The following is a 16,914-nucleotide window of genomic DNA, read 5'->3' as shown; positions in this document are numbered from 1 at the left end:
TGGAATGTAAGTCATGGGGATGAAAGGTACACCATAGGGAATATAGTCAATGGCATTGTAATAGTATTGAATGGTGACAGATGGTATCTACACTTATGGTGAGCATAGCATAACGTATAGAATTGTTGAATCACTATGCTGTACATCTGAAACTAATGTAACATTGTGTGTCAACTATACTTTAATAAAAAGAAAATCAGAGAAATTTGAATGTGGATAGGTACTAGATGATACCAATGGATTATGGAAAATTTATAGGTTTGATAATGGCTTTATGGTTACATAAGAACAATGCCCATAATTATAGAGATGTATACCAAAATACATGTGCATAAAATGACAATGTCTGAGATTTGCTTTCACATATTACTATCTACCACCTCTGAAAACAAATATAAAGTATATTTGTGTTTTATAAAAGCAAAATTACCATATTGCATATATTATGCTCCCAACTCTAACCAAGCAAGTCACAAATGAATTTAGTTGGTCAAGGGAGCATTTTATTAACCAAGAATATAGATTCATGGAAATCCATTACTGCTACCAGGAAAACAGGCAAAACTGTGCATGTCTCACTTGCTGAGTATAAAATAGCGGCCTCATCTTAGTATAGGATAAAAATAACAATATATTAATAATAATAATAAAATTATCTCATGTAATCCTTATAAAGAATCTTTAAAAAGTCCTACTATGCTCATTTTATAGATGGAGAAACTGAGGCTCAAATAGGTCAGACAGAATGTAGATTTAAACACAGGCCTATCCCACTCCATAGTCAGTGTTCTTAATACTCAATGACTGTTCTATTTATTCAGTAAATATATACTATGCCCTGTGTAAAATTTGACAGGATTTTTATATTTTGAGATCTGTAGATGCTTTCTTAGATCTAATCATTAAATGTTATTTAATGTTGATGATGTTAAAGATAAAGGAATGTGGGGTGCCTGCCTGGCTCAGTCAGGAGAGTGTGCAACTCTTGATCTCTGGGTTATAAGTTTGAGCCCCATGTTGAGTGTAGAGATTACTTAAAACAAATTCTAAAAAAAAAAAAAAAAGAAATGGATCCTATTAAGTACTATATATATTTTGACTTATTTAATTGGAGAATTGAATAATAATGTACATTAACTTAATGAGAAGAATTATTAACTGTACTTTCCCAATTGGCCACACAGGTAGTTTCTATTTACTTCTTTGAGGCAAATATTTATTTCTGTTATTGAGTCTACCCAATTTAGGGCCATTAAATGTGTCAACATACTTTGAAACAGGGGTAACATAATATAAATGTCAAGTTTCCTGGATTTCTGACAAGCTCTATAAAACAAAACAGTAATGGGCATTAAAAAAACAACTCAGATTGTCAGACTTTAGGAACCTGTGATTTATGTTTCAACTAAGGAAAAAAACACAGTTGAGACACTTGGACAGGAACTTATTTAATCTGTTTCTCTCAAGTCAAAGGTTGCAGTATTTATAGTTTTGAATGGCACATACATGATATTTAAATCATACAGAGCGTTAATCTTGTTTCTCTTTGCTTTATTTCTGAAGCATGGGTGAAGCTAGTTTATGGGTTATTATGTGTTGGAGCAGAAAAATAGGACTGGAAAAAGAGACATTAGAAGGAAAATTTCAGACATACTAGTTCAAAATCATAGAAATAAAGTGCCTATATTTCACCAAAATGCCATAATCTGTGCAGTGCATTGTATTTGTGCTTAATTTTTCTACTCGACTTAAAATTGTTGTGGTATTTTTGTTAAGGATCATATTTTTGTATGTAATCTTAAAAAACTGAGCTCATTGCAATAGAAACAAGAATGTTGGTGGCCAGGGCCTGGGAGTTGGGGGGGATGGGTAGATGTTGTTCAAAAAGTATCAATTTCCAATTATAAGATTAATAAGTTTTAGAAAGATATAGCATGTTAATATGTTAACCAAACTATAATATATACTTGAAAGTTTTTAAAAGAGCAGATCATGAATGTTGCCACCACCACACACACACACACACACACACACACACACACACACGGGTAATTATGTGAGGGGATGTTAACTAACTTTATTGTGGTGATCATTTTGCAATATATATGGGTATCAAATCATCACATTGTACACCTTAAATGTACATATTTATATGTCAATAATAACAAAGGTGGAAAAAAGGATATTTTTTGACTAACAACCGTTCCATATCTATATTGCTCTATAGTAGTTCTGTCTGACAAAAATATAATGTAAACCATGTATATAATTTAAAATTTTCTAGTAACCACATTAAAAAAGTAAAAATAAATGGGTAAAATTAATTTTAATAGTATATTTTCTTTAACTCAATATTAAATGAATCTCATAATTTCAAAATGTAATCAATGTAAAAATTATCAATGAGATATTAAAGTTTTCTTCATATTAAGTCTTTGAATCTAGGGTGTATTTTATACTTATGGCCTTTCAACTTGGACTAGCCGCATTCCAAGTAGCCATATGTGGCTTGTAGCCATCATATTGGACAGAAGAATTTTTTAGTAAGCCTTACCTAAAACAGGACAACCTGAATTAATTTTCTTGGAAAAAATAGGACAAGTCTATGAAGTAAGAATTATTTTCTAGTTTTAAATACTGGGCTAATACTTCTGGAGTTCAAAATAGCACAGCTGTATTTGAGTCTCAATGCAGCTGCATCATATAAAATGAAGACATTTTAATCCAAATAGGGAACAGAGAAATTGATGAAGTAAGAAAATGCACAGCCCAAATGTGCTTGAATGAGTGGCTTCCTGCAGACCTTGAAAGAAATCTCAGCCCTGTAAATACCAGGATGAGTTTCTGGCATCTTCTGAGTGATTAATACTTAAAGTAATGTGTTGAATTTTTCCTTTTCCTAAAGGTAGCTCCTATTTTTAACATCTTCCAACAACAACAAGCCCCCCCCAAAACAACAACAACAACAAAAACCCCACACTATTATAACTGCTTCTGCAAGTCTACAATCTATGGCTTGGTGCTCTGGAAATTTTTAAGCCACTGAACAACTGGTAAACAGGGAGAAAGAAATATTGGCTGTGTGGCCAGACAAGAAGAAAGATACATATTTTTGTTTTAGTTGAATATATCCTTTTTGGAGGACAGAAACCAGTATTGCCACTCAGTTGGAAGTTCAGCCATGTGCTGCGAGTTCCACCCTCATCTTGAGTCACTGTCCCTCCTGGGGTCATGAGACTCCTTATCTCTGAGAGTGATCTGGAATACTCAAATGCTTCACATTCTCTTTGAGAAGAGACTCCTTTTCAAGCTCTACATTTTGCTCTAGCAGTTTCTTCTACAAATATATTAATTCATTAATTTAATAAGTATTTATTAACAATCTAGAACCTATTGTTCTAGATACTAAAAATATAAGAGTGGAAAATGGGGGGAAAACAGAAAAAAAATGCTCCTTCCTCACAGGGGACAAAAAAATAAGATAATAAATAGTAGGTCAATAGTGACTAGTGCTGTACAAGAATATAAGGCAAGGAAGGGGGATGGGAAGCATCATGATTTGTCTATGACTGTGCAGCAGAGGAGATGGGGTATAACTTTTGATAGGATGGTTAGGAAAGGCCTCATCAAGGCGACATTTGGGCAAAGACCTGAAGAAAGCAAGGAGGGAGAAACAACAAATGTAAACGTGCTGAGACAGCAACAATATTGATGTGCTGAGGAACAGCGCATGGGTACACTGGGACTCCAAAGTGTCTTTATACACCTTAATGACCTCTCTCTTTATCTTACCCACTCTATATATAAAGGGACATTTTAGACTTATTAATGAAAATCACTATCTTGGATAGTCAAATTTACCAAACTGAGACCCAAGTCAATGATGAAAGAGACAGGAAGATAGTATGAGGTTAGAGGGTTCCCTTATGGGTTTTGGCCATTTGTAAATTGAAGGATATTAACTAAAGCATCATTTCCAGTTGTTGCCATATTGTTTATTTTTTCTCTCCTCTCCCCCACCCTCCTACTTTCCCTTATTTAAACACACTGGAAGAGATGAGCTGGCTCATTGATCAAGCCCTCTAAGTACTTCTCTCCTCTCCTAACTCTGCCATTTACCATACATGATCTCTTTGGGGGCTCTGCCTTTAATCATCCACTTTCTGTTAAGTGCTGCTGATGGCCTTTACACCATCAGCAGGATCTTTGTCAGTGAGGAAAAGAGGAAATTAAATCAATCAAATAATAGTCAAATCATCCTAACTGGAGGTAAACTGAAAATTGGCCAAGGAGAGTCAGAAACATGCAGGAAGAATTAGATTTAAGTTTAAATATGTGTCTATAAAAGAAAAATATGAATAGTTAATAACACTTGGCTAAGATTTAGCTAAGGCTAAATGGGAAAGAATTAATTTAAAGAAGGCCAAGAAAAGTCAGACCTGGAGAGCATAGGTTCTCTTTCATAAATTAGTGAGTCACAATAATTTAGGCAATAAATGAATAATTGTGGGGTAAGATTAACTAGGTGTTTTAAGGTTGTTGAAGATCTTAAATTGCACCAATTTAGCAGAGTAGGTTCAGGGTGTTTTAATATAACAATTAGCTAGTAGTAAAGGAAGAAAGCTTAAGTATTCCTGTTCATGTGTGGGTCTCTACTATGTAAGATCTTCTCTAACATTTGCTGAATCAGGGTTAGAACCCAAGAATGCCTGGGGTGTGTGTGTGGGGGGGCTTTGGGTTGATTTTTAACTTTTTTTTAAAAACAAAATCTTGTTTTAAAATGAAAACCAATCTTACAGAAATAAGAAACAGGGAATGTTAAAGTTGGAAAGGGCTCTAGTCGAAACTTTTCATTTTACAGATGAAAAGTCAGTTTCTTCATCTGTAAAATGAAGGGGTTGGGAGAAATGAGATCAAATATCTTCCACTTCCAAGAACTCATAAAATCTAGAAAGGCTAAATGGTACCCAAAGTTGCACAGCTGGTGCCAGACTTGGAAGTAGATTTGGTTCCTAGGATTCTCTTTATGGCTGTGAGTCAATTCTGTATTTTAAAAAGTTTAGTCAACCCAATTGTTTGACACAATGCAGATAAATATCCATCTTACCAAGTTGGATTTATTTTTCTATTTCAATCACTTTTCCTGTGTCATGTAAACATAACCTCATAGATATCACCAGCCACAGAAGGAGCAAAGCTTTAACATGATACAACTGTGCTTGGAGCTGGCTGATTAACTCAATAGAATGCAACAAACTTGGCCTTTGGAATTGGGACCAGGAAACAATGGATGCAATGCTTTTCAACATGCAGATTTGTGCAAATGTGACACGAAATGGGACCTGACCATTAAAAGCAAAATGTCCATATATGGACAGAAAAGAACAACCTTAAGTAACTTGAAATCACTGATGGGTTGAAAATATTTCATCTTGAGTTCATGCTTCCCATCACTACCAAGGAACTTCTACATTTCCCTGGGGCTATGAGAGTGTAGCATGAGATCTTCCAGCAATGACCTGGTGGCTGGGTCATCTCTAACCCTGAAGATAGAGCAGTTTGTCCCTCTACACTATTCTGAGGCTCTGATCCTCTAGTCTATACCACAAATTCCTAATCTGAGACCTACTTTTATTTCATCTTCTTCCAGGAAATGAGTCAACATCATACATTAAAACATTTTTTCCTCCCCCATACCATAAACAAAATAAAACGTAGAAAACTTGGAAAAATATTTGTAACTTATATTGCAGACAAAAGGTTAATATCTCTAATACGTTAAAGGCTTCTAAAGCTTGCAAAATAAAAATTAATAACCCTACTCGAGCAAAGCCATCTTATAAAGGGTTCATTTTCAGGAAAAAATGCATATGTCCCTTAAACATATGAAAGATTTAGCCTTACTCACAATAAGAGAAGTACTAAGTCAAACCAGAGGGGGACACAAATCCTCACCTACTATATAAGTAAAAATCCAAAACTGTGATAGAATTCTGCATTGGCAAAGCTGTGAAGAATAGGTACTGTCATATGTTGCTGGTGTGAAGGCAAAACGGCACAAACTTTATGGAGAAGAATTTGGCATCTAGGAAAATTACACCTAGGAAAAATCCATTTACCTTTTAACTTGTTTCTATAAATCTGGACCAAAGAAACATTGGCAAAATGTGGAAAGGTATTTATTTTAGTGTTATTAGTTACAACACCATTCATAATTGCAAAGGATAAGAAAAAAACTAAATGTCTATCAACAGACAGCTGGTTGAATAAACCATGGAGTACTCCGCAGTTATAAAAAAGAATGAGAGAGATCTTTACATATAGCTATGGAGTACTCTCTAAAATACTGTTAAAGAAGAGTAAGGTGAAGAACACAGGTGTGTATAATAACATATAGTAGAGTATGTATATGTTTGTGTATTTACTTAGATTAAAAAGAGAAGGGCAAATGAAAGACCAACCAAAATGGTTGGAACGTTAAGGTAGAGGGGACAGGAATAGAAGCCAGATGTCTCTTGTTTTGGTTCTATGGTTTTCACTTTGGAATTCTATAGCTCTTTAATTTTAACACAAAGTCAAAAACAAAATGAAACAAATGAACATTATTGTATATTCACAAGATAAAATCCATAGAGGAATGATTTCAAGAGCTCTTAAAACAGTAATTTTTAACTGTTCATCCCTAGTCAGATATATCCAAAGGTTAAAAAGAACCACAATGAAATCTTAAGTAGTTTTCAATAATCATATTTTTAAATAATAATGTGCATATTATAATTTTGAAAATGTTTATTTTAAGGAAATAAGAAATTATATATGTAATAGGAAGAAGAAAAGTAGATAGAAGAAAAAAAAATTTAAGGCAGTTAAGTAAAATTTTTGTAATCCTAAATTTGAGCTGAAAATATTAACATAAATTTGTGATATTATTTCTCCTTCAAATAAAAATATCTAGAAACAATGACCAATCCAATAGCAATGAAAACCCTTAGTGCCCAAATTTTGGTCTCTAAATAAATTTCCCTCTTATAAATGGCTGGTTCCAAGTCAGGGTACAGGAAACACACAAAATAAGGTTGGAACATCTAGTCCTAGCCAAAGACAAGAAACCTATGAAAGACCACTGGGGTCATGACAAAAGAATATAGGAGAAACTTGAAGAAGCTCTCAGTTGTCAAGTTGGAGTATTCTGAACATCAAAAAGAATAATGACAGCAGTAGATTGAAACATATCAACCATGTTAAAATCCATGTATTGAAATAATACTTTAAAAAAGAAAAATCTCCTTGATCATATGTGGAGGATGCTAAGGAAACAACTCATTATTTTGAAAATTAGTAAATAAAGGGAAAGAATCAATCATTTATCCTGCTTTTTTGTTCAAATGATATCATGGGGTACTTAAGTAGTTGATCTGGAAAGCTACTTATTTATAGGAGAGTACCAGCTAATAAATACAAAAGGTAGGATAGAATTAGCATACCACTAGCTTGTAACCCCTAATTAACACTGGACTAACTAAGCAGCAACCATCAATACATACTAAAATCATTAGCTAAAATGGGGAATTCTAAAAAGTAATGCTTCCCAAACGTTGATGTGCGTATGAATAAATTTAGGATGTTGTTAAATTCTAGAATCCAATTCGGTAGATCTGGGGTTGAGCCCGAGATTCTGCATTTACAACAGACAAACACATGGTGCCAATACCACTGGTCAGAGGGCTATTCTAAGAAAGACAAAACAGCCCCTGACGTTTGGGGGCTGACCTAGTACTATCATCTGAGCCTTGGTGTTCTCCTGCTGCACACAGACAATTTCACAGAACAACATCAGACAAGGTCACTCTATGACCATGATGGATCAAGACAAATACAGGGGTGTCAGAGTGGCTCAGTCAGTTAAGTGTCTAGTTCTTGATTTTGGGTCAGCTCACGATCTCAGGGTCGTGGGATTGAGCCACGAGTCGGGCTCACATGCTGGGTGTGGAGTCTGCATAAGATTCTCTCTCTCTCTCTCCTTTTACCCCTCTCCCCTGAGTGCTCTCTTTTTCTCTCAAATAAATAAATAAATCTTTTAAAAAAGACAAAAATAAGACTACTGCATAATCACGTCTTAACAGAAATAATGAACACTGTCTAAACTACAAAATTAACTAAACATCCCTCTATCCTGGCTATTCTAAGAGGCCACTACTTCTTTACCAATTTTAACTTTAGGTTCAATCCAGTCTTCCCTCATTCTACATGAGACTTACTAAAATGTGCAATTACTGCTGTTTCCTGACAGCCTCTTATCCAGAGCAAAGCTCCAATTCCTTAAACCCTCCCTAAAATCACCAAACATAAGCCCAAGCCTGTAATGAATCCTTTCTAACACCTTCTGAAAGCTTCCATGTTTCTTCTGGTGTGCATTTTCCCTCATTACAACACGCAATAAACACATCTTATTTAGCTACAGGTGTGTTCTGGTGGTTTTTGTTGGAGAAACTGTACAATAGTGTGATGAGTCAGGTTGACAGCTGAGTCACTAATCACTCTGTGATGTTTTGCTATAGAAACCTATAAAGTAATCTTGCTCAAAAAGATGAACATAAATCTCATTAAACCTCTAGATTTAACCATCAGTTTTACAAGAAATATGTGGTATAAGGGAACATTTTAAGGAGCCATATTCAGTTCAACCACAAGACAAAGTGCCTATTTTTCCCCCAAACAAATAACTGACAAAAATAGAAGATGGAGGGGGAACATATAAATTAAAAGAGACTCACTAGTCATATTAATCAATTGTAATGTGCAGCCCTTATTTGGCCCTAACCATTACACAAACTAATAATGATAATGATAAAAAGACATTTGAGGATATTTGAACAGAGACTAGCTCTTTGATAATATTAAAGAATAATTATAAATATTTTTAGGTTTCATAATAGCAATGCTCATTTTTCAAAGTATTTACAAATAAAATGATATAATGTCTGAGATTTACTCTAACATAATCCAGTTATGATAAAAGGGAGCATAGGGGGGTATAGACAAAAATATTGGCCGTATTGGTAATTGCTGAAGGGTATATGACAATTCTTTTTATTATTCTCCCTACCCTTAATGTGTTTGAAAAGCTCCATAGTAAACAATTTTTTTTTAAGATTTAATTTATTTACTTGAGAGAGAGAGAGAGCGAGAGAGAGCACGAGCGGGGGCGAGGGGTAGAGGGAGAGAGAGAAGCAGACTTCCCGCTGAGCAGGGAGCCCAATGCAGGACTCAAACCCAGGACGCTGGGATCATGATCTGAGCCAAGGGCAGACACTTAACCAGCTGAGCCACCCAAGGTGCCCATAAACAATCTTTTTGAAAATATTTTTTACCCTTTAATTCAGTAGATCATTTTTGAAAGAAGACAAGTTGGATAAAAAAATAAGGTCTATAGCTCAAAATGTCTATACATTCCAGAGAAATAAGCTGTAATGAATTTTAAATTCTGAAATTCCCACTACTGAAATTGTTTTCAGATCCATTTTTTTGAAAGCTATTAGGATATTCACCTATTTCTTTTCTTTCTTTCTTTCTTTAATCACTAATACATGTATCAACTGCAAGTAAAGAGGAATAAGGAATTATTATGATGTAGATTCAGGAGATGGTCTTTAGAGAACCATTTAATTTAAATTTTTGATTCTTAAAAAGAAAAAAAAAATACTATTTGAGCAATTACCTGGATCTGTAGCTGACATCAGTGAACCAAAAAACAAACAGTCAGTGAAATGGAAGTCTCCATTTTTCAACTGGCCAGCATATACCATAGCTTTCACAAAGCCATACATAATTAACCTGTTGAAGAGAAAAATAAGATCTTCAAATTCAAGTTGAATCCTGTGCAAACCCATGCTATCATAGCTAACATTCTAATGTGCTTCCTGAATATGCATCATGCACAAATTACCACCACTCTGCCAATTCATGGCCATGCTAGCTCTCAGTACATTGTCTAAATCTCTCGACTATGAAAGACACTTTAACCAAATATCCCAATTCATTTACCTGGAAAAAGGTAACAATATTTTATAGCATATTTCAATGAAAATAAATAAATCTCAAGGACATAAAAAATAATCTGTCAAATATGTCGTAGTAAATTATGCCCACAAATACAGCAGCTGGGTTAACATCTGTAAATGGATTGCTTTTCAGTTTTCATTGTTTTGTGTGGTAGGGATGTCTGAAAAGTGTTCAAATTTCAAGTCTGTCACTGCAATGAGAAGGATTTTGGTCACACACAGCACACCCAGTCAACCAGTTACTTTACAATAGAGGAGTCTCTACTACTGCTAATGTCAAGACTTCCACACTGGGTACAGAATCACTGTTAGGTAAGAGCTCCTGTAACTTCAGTATGCTGTTGAAAATGAATCCTGAAAGGTTGACATTTTGATCTTGCAAGGATAGCTATTCTTTTCATGAGATTATAAAAGGTTTGTTTATAAGCTTACCAAACTCACACCATGGAACACAGCTTCTCTGTCCTGGTCATCATTTGCCACCCTATAGCTTTTAAATTGTATTTATTTATTTAACTGACTGATTTTTGCCAAAATCCTAGTAGAGGAAATACAGAGATTGGTGAACTGGACCATAGTAAAATCACTGTAAGTGACTCTAAGAGTCTTTAGAAATTGTAGATCCTCAGGTCAATAGATGGATGTTTAAATATTCACATGCTTTGAAAGTCAATTTCTTGAAAAATGTTCTACGGTTGTGATCATGATTAAAAAGGCTAGAAAACAGATATTAGAAATTATACTGTCAATGAAAATGCAGATATTTCAGATTCTGTTAAAAAAAAATTTCTCCATGAGAAAATATTTTGGACACATCTGCAGTTAAATCTAGGTTCTACCACTCACCAGCTATATGGTTTTAGGACGTTACTAAAACTTTTTGAGCCTCAATATCCTTATTAATGAAATAGTGATAACAATAATAGTTAGTCCATAGAATTGTTTTAAGGATTACCTGAGACAATGTACATTTGGTTTCTGGCACACAGTACATTCTCAATGAGGTTATTATTACTGCTAATAATATTTATCAAAATAGGTAATATTTACTTACTATTCATATTTCTTCACATGCTCTAACTCATTTAATCCACACATTAATCCTATAAGGAAACTACTATTTGCATTTTACAGATGAGAAAACTGAACACAGTGTCATCAGGTAACTTGCTTAAGATGACACAGCTTTTAAGTTGCAAAATCCAGATTTGAACTGTGGAGAATTGGCTCCTGAGCCTGGGCTTTTAACCACTACATAATAGTGCCTAGATGAATAGTTCTATATTTTACATTATATATTATCCTATATAATATATTCACAGCTTTCCTATTAGGTGGTGGTTCTAGGTTGTACAAAGGTGCAACAATGGGGTATCCCTAAGAACTTGGAAATAATACTACCCTCTGAGTTATAATTATTAAGACATAATGGGTTTGAGTAGAGAGGGCCAACATCACTGTGAAGAATGTGGACTACAGTGGGGAGGCTGAATCTTAACTAGGCTGAAGGTATTAACATATCTGAGAAAGGGTATGTCATGGGACACAACATGGTTGTTGGGAAAAAGCAAATCCAAAAGGCCTCAGTCATGGCAGCTTACTCACACTCATGCTGGGAAGGGAATTCTGCCAGTTACCAGGTCATTCAGCCTCTTGACAGGTATAGGGTAGCTTCATCCAGTTTATTTGTTCATTCAATAGACATTTATTATTTAACCCTTACTGTGTGTCAAGTTCTGTGCTAGGTGCTTAAGATACTGATGAGTGAACAAAACAAAGATCCCTACCCTTATGAAGTACACATTTTACCTGATAGACAGCAATAAAAATTATCATAAATTTGAATTATGACTGTTAATTATATCATTCTCTGAATTAGAATTTGCAAGTGGGATCAACACTGGGATAGTCTGGACAGTTACAACATTCACAGGAATGCTCTTCAATAGTCATCCCTTCAGCCTCTTTGGGTATTAACCCAACTTCACCACAGTCCTTTCTCATTTGAGCTACACTTCAAATATTGAGCATCAACCAGCACTGGAATCAGTATAAACTTTAGGACCTGTGACAATATTTCTGAATTTTATACCCATTAGTTAATTTTACAGGCTGGGAATCTAGGATTAGAATTAAAATGACTTTTCCCATATTGCACAGAAGCCATTAGATTGGGTAAAATAAAAAATATATACATATATACTACCCAGGCTTGGGAATATTATATAGAAACTAGAAGTCTCATACACTATTGATGGAAATTAAAGTCTTAATTAAAGTATCAATTTTTAAATATTCTATAGCTTATTAAATGGTTGCCTACAAATTTATGCCAAAAATTAATTAAATATGTACCAAAAGGTGTATATTCAAGTTATATCAGATTTCTGTTGTTTATGAGTGAAAAATTCAAAGAAATCTAAATATCCAGTGAATAAATTATAAAACACATATATATGGGCTAATATGCAATGAATAATATTATATACAAGACTTTATATTAGACACAGAAAAGTAAATTGATAAAGCAAATTATAAAGTGGTAATAATAATTTCTAATTTTATAAAAATTTAACATACTTAGGCATACATATAAACAGGAAAAGACAAGAAGTATATAGTCTAGAATGTTAATGGTGGTTAAATAATGGAATTAAATGGTGACTACTTTTCTTTTTGCATTTCTGCATTCTTCCAGTTCTTTTAAAAAATAGTAATAATGAAAAACAAATAACAACATACATTAGCAAGTGCTATTATGTAACACAATAGATACTTATTATGTCACTTAATCTTCAAAATTCTGAGTTAGGTGCTATAATTATTCCTTTTTACAAATGAGAAAATTAGGACTCAGCAACATTAAATAACTTGACTAAGTCACAGAAGTTAGCTCCTTAACCACCAACTCTGTAAAGCTTTTGAGTTGCTTTGAAATCAGCATAAACACACATGATGTACACACGCACACACCTACACACACGATTTGTTTATTTATTTGAAATCAACTAGTGGACATGAAATAACTATAATTCTAATAGCTTACTTGAGATAATACCAAAAAAGGAGAAAAAAGAAGTCCAGTTCAGTTCAAGCTTAATACTAATAACAATGGCCATCATCACTGGTAATTATAATGATCCAATAATTAGTGTTAATATACCATGTGCCATACCCCTTCTTTATAAATGGTAGCTATTTTAATTGTTGTTACATTATTAATAACAACTAGTTATAACTATATTAATTGGGAAGCTAAAAAAACAAAACCATTAGCAACCACCATATTCTCACAGAGTGGTACATTCTATCAGCACTTCACAGAAAGTATTTCAGATGGCTCAGGAAACGGGGGAGATGTGGTTGGATGGGGACAGGGAATCTGGTGAAGTCCAATGCATGCAATGCTGTGAAGATGATGGACCTGAATAAGATGTCCTCTAGGGGTCAGTCTGTGGTTAGTGACAGCCTGGGTTACAGGGATGGGCAGAAGCAGAACTGCCTCATAAAAACCAGAACTGTTGATAACATTGATTTTGACAAATATCTACTTAGTGCTATTCTTTGAAAAGCAAAGTGCTTGAGCTATGGAGGATACAAAAGTAGAAACCCATAACGTGCTCTCAAAGAGCAGAGTATTACAGGATGGCAGTCATGTCACTGATGCTAAAAGAAAGCACTGGGTAAAAGAGAATTTGGGGAAATGCCCAACACAATACTCTATACACTCACGTTATTAAGTGTTTATGACATGTGAACTGATTTTAAATTTCATGAGCTTATTTTACACTATTAAATCTCCACACCTAAAGACTTATTGTGAAAAAAGTTCCATATAGTTAATAGTCTCCTGTGGTGTGCCTCCCTCTTTTTTTTTTTTCTTCCTTCCTCTATGTTCATCTGTTTTGTTTCTTAAATTCCACATATGAGTGAAATCAAATGGTATTTGTCTTTCTCTGACCGACTTATTTCACTTAGCATAATACGCTCTAGCTTCATCCACATCATTGCAAATGGCAAGATATCATTCTTTTTAATGGCTGAGTAATATTCCTGTGTGTGTGTGTGTGTGTGTATGTGTGTGTGTGTGTGTGTGTGTGCCACCTCTTCTTTATCCATTCATCAGTCAATGGACATTTGGGCTCTTTTGTAATTTGGCTATTGTTGATAATGTTGCTATAAACGTTGGGGGGCATGTGTCCCTTTGAATCAGTATTTTTGTATCCTTTGGGTAAATACCTAGTAGTGTAATTGCTAGGTCATAGGGTAGTTCTATTTTTAACTTTTTGAGGAGCCTCCATACTGTTTTCCAGAGTGGTTTCACCAGTTTGCATTCCCACCAACAGTGTTAAGAGGGTTCCCCCTTCTCTGCATCCTTGCCAACATCTGTTGTTTCCCCTATTGTTAATTTTAGCCATTCTGACTTGTGTGAGGTGATAGCTCATCATAGTTCTGATTTATATTTCCCTGATGATGAGTGATGTTGAGCATCTTTTCATGTGTCTGTTAGTCATCTGGATGTCTTCTTTGGAAAAAGCTCTACTCATGTCTTCTGCCCACTTCTTAACTGGATTATTTGTTTTTTGGGTGTTGAGTTTGATAAGTTCTTTATAGATTTTTGGATACTAACCCTTTATCAGATATGCCATTTGCAAATATCTTCTCCCATTCCGTAGGTTGCCTTTTAGTTTTGTTGATTGTTTCTCATAGACAGCAGAAGCTTTTCATCTTGATGAAGTCTCAATAGTTCATTTTTGCTTTTTGTTTCCCCTTTCCCCCAGAGACAAGTCTAGTAAGGAATTACTACAGCTGATGTCAAAGAGGTTGCTGCTTGTGTTGTCCTCAAGGATTTTGATGATTTCCAATCTCACATTTAGGTTTTTCATCCATTTTAAATTTCTTTTGTGTATGATGTAAGAAAGTGGTCCAGTTTCATTCTTTTGCATGTTGCTGTCCAGTTTTCCCAACACCATTTTTTGAAGAGACTGTCTTTTTTTCCATTGGGTATTACTTTCTGCTTTGTGAAAGATAAGTTGACCATATAGTTGAGGGTTGCTGGAGGGGAGGTGGGCAAGGATGGGCTAAATGGGTGATGGGTATTAAGGAGGGAACTTGTGATGAGCACTGAGTATTGTATGTAAGTGATGAATCACTAAATTCAACTCCCAAAACCTATGTTACACTATATGTTAACTAATAGAATTCAAATAAAAATGGAACAAAGGAAAAAGAAGATATAGAGAGGCAAACCTAGAAGCCAACTCTCAACTATAGAGAACAAACTGATGGTTAGCCTAGGAGAGGAGGGTGGGGTCATTCATGGGTTAAATAGGTGATGGGTATGAAAGAGGGCACCTGTGATAAGCATAGAATGTTGTATTGCAGTGCTGAATCATCATATTGTACACCTGAAACTATTATTACACTGTATGTTAACTAACTAGAATTTCAAAAAACACAGAAAGGAAAAAAAAAGTTTCAGAAGGCTCAATTGCTTGGATGGTTTTTAAGTATGCCATCTTAATCTCTATCAGTATTTTTAAGAAAGAATATATCTTCTTTTTAAAAAAATAGTCTTGATCAAGCAATGAATAGATTTACTAGAAAGGCAGTTTTTTTGAATTGCTAGGGATAAGTCAGGGGAGATGTCAGTTTGGAGATACAGTTGTGTGGACCAGTCTCTTTAACTGTTGGAAGAGCCACATGCCTGCCTGTGAAATCATATGAAACAGGCCACTGTGTGAAGCTCACTCTGCAGTGGGAAAATCTAGAACCAACAAGCTCTGAAAGCAATATGAAGGTTATAATCTACATCTAGATTTCTGATTTCTATACCCAAACATTTTCCTTTAGATAAATATTTTTCCCTATTTATTTGTTCACATTTTATGGATAGTTTATATCTCACATTTTCTTTTCTTTTCTTTTCTTTTTTTTTTTTTTTCTGGAGCATGCATTCAAGAGCAATATCCCACTGGAAAATTCATAAATTATTTTTTTTTAATTTTGAGCTTTATTGAAATATAGTTGACATATAACAGTGTACAAGTTTAAGGTGTACAATGTCATGATTTAATACATGTATATATTGCAAAATTATTACCAAAAAAAGTTTGATATTTATCACCTCACAGTTGTATTTTTCTGTGTGGTGAGAACTTTTAAGATCTACTCTCTCAGCAACTTTCAAATATTCAGTACAGTATTATCAACTATAGTTGTCATGCTATGCATTACATCCCTAGAACTTACTCATCTTATAACTGGAAGTTTGTACCTTTTGATCATCTTCATTCACATCTCCCATCTCCCTCCCTGCCCCTGGCAACACCATCATAGATGTTTCTATGAAAGAATTAATAATTTCTTAATGCTGGGCTGGATGGGGTTGGTAAGGTCTTCTAGCCAAATTCATTTATTCATTCACTCATGCATTCATTAATTTGCTCACTGACTCATTTATAAAACAAAAAATTACCCAAAGATATAATTCTTCCTCTGAGGGAGCTTATATTTTATTGGGGGAACCAGACATTTAATAGCTAATTTATAATTTATTATTTTATTAGTATTGTGTCTAAGTCCAATGGAGAGAAATATAGACTGCACATGTGCACACTTCTCCAGTTGGGGAATATTAAAGGGGGGCTTTATTTTATGGAAAAGATCACAAGTTCAACTTTAGAAATGTTGAGATTGAGCAGCCGGTGAGACTGGTATACAGATTTGGATCTCAATGAGGGATTGGCTAAGGACACGGATTTGAGAGCAGACACTGCATGGTGTATGTTATTGCAGCCTTGGGTATGCATGAAAGTCTGAAGAGAACATAAAGTGGAAGAAGGCCCATGAT

General features: G+C 34.5%; 1 protein-coding gene across 7 annotated transcripts in view; it reads right to left on the bottom strand.

The window, feature by feature from the left end:
• SLC9A9 (solute carrier family 9 member A9) overlaps positions 1 to 16,914 on the bottom strand; it is a 682,953-nt gene that overhangs the window by 403,301 nt on the left and 262,738 nt on the right. For all 7 annotated transcript variants that reach the window (XM_078070810.1, XM_078070802.1, XM_078070787.1 and 4 more), the window contains one exon: positions 9,719 to 9,834. In XM_078070810.1, coding sequence (XP_077926936.1) covers positions 9,719 to 9,834 — 116 coding nt within the window. The remainder of the gene's footprint in view (positions 1 to 9,718; positions 9,835 to 16,914) is intronic.

The sequence above is a fragment of the Halichoerus grypus genome, chromosome 1 (genome assembly GCF_964656455.1).
Source record: "Halichoerus grypus chromosome 1, mHalGry1.hap1.1, whole genome shotgun sequence".
In the NCBI taxonomy this organism is placed as follows: domain Eukaryota; kingdom Metazoa; phylum Chordata; class Mammalia; order Carnivora; family Phocidae; genus Halichoerus; species Halichoerus grypus.
This window is presented reverse-complemented; position numbering and strand designations above follow the sequence as displayed.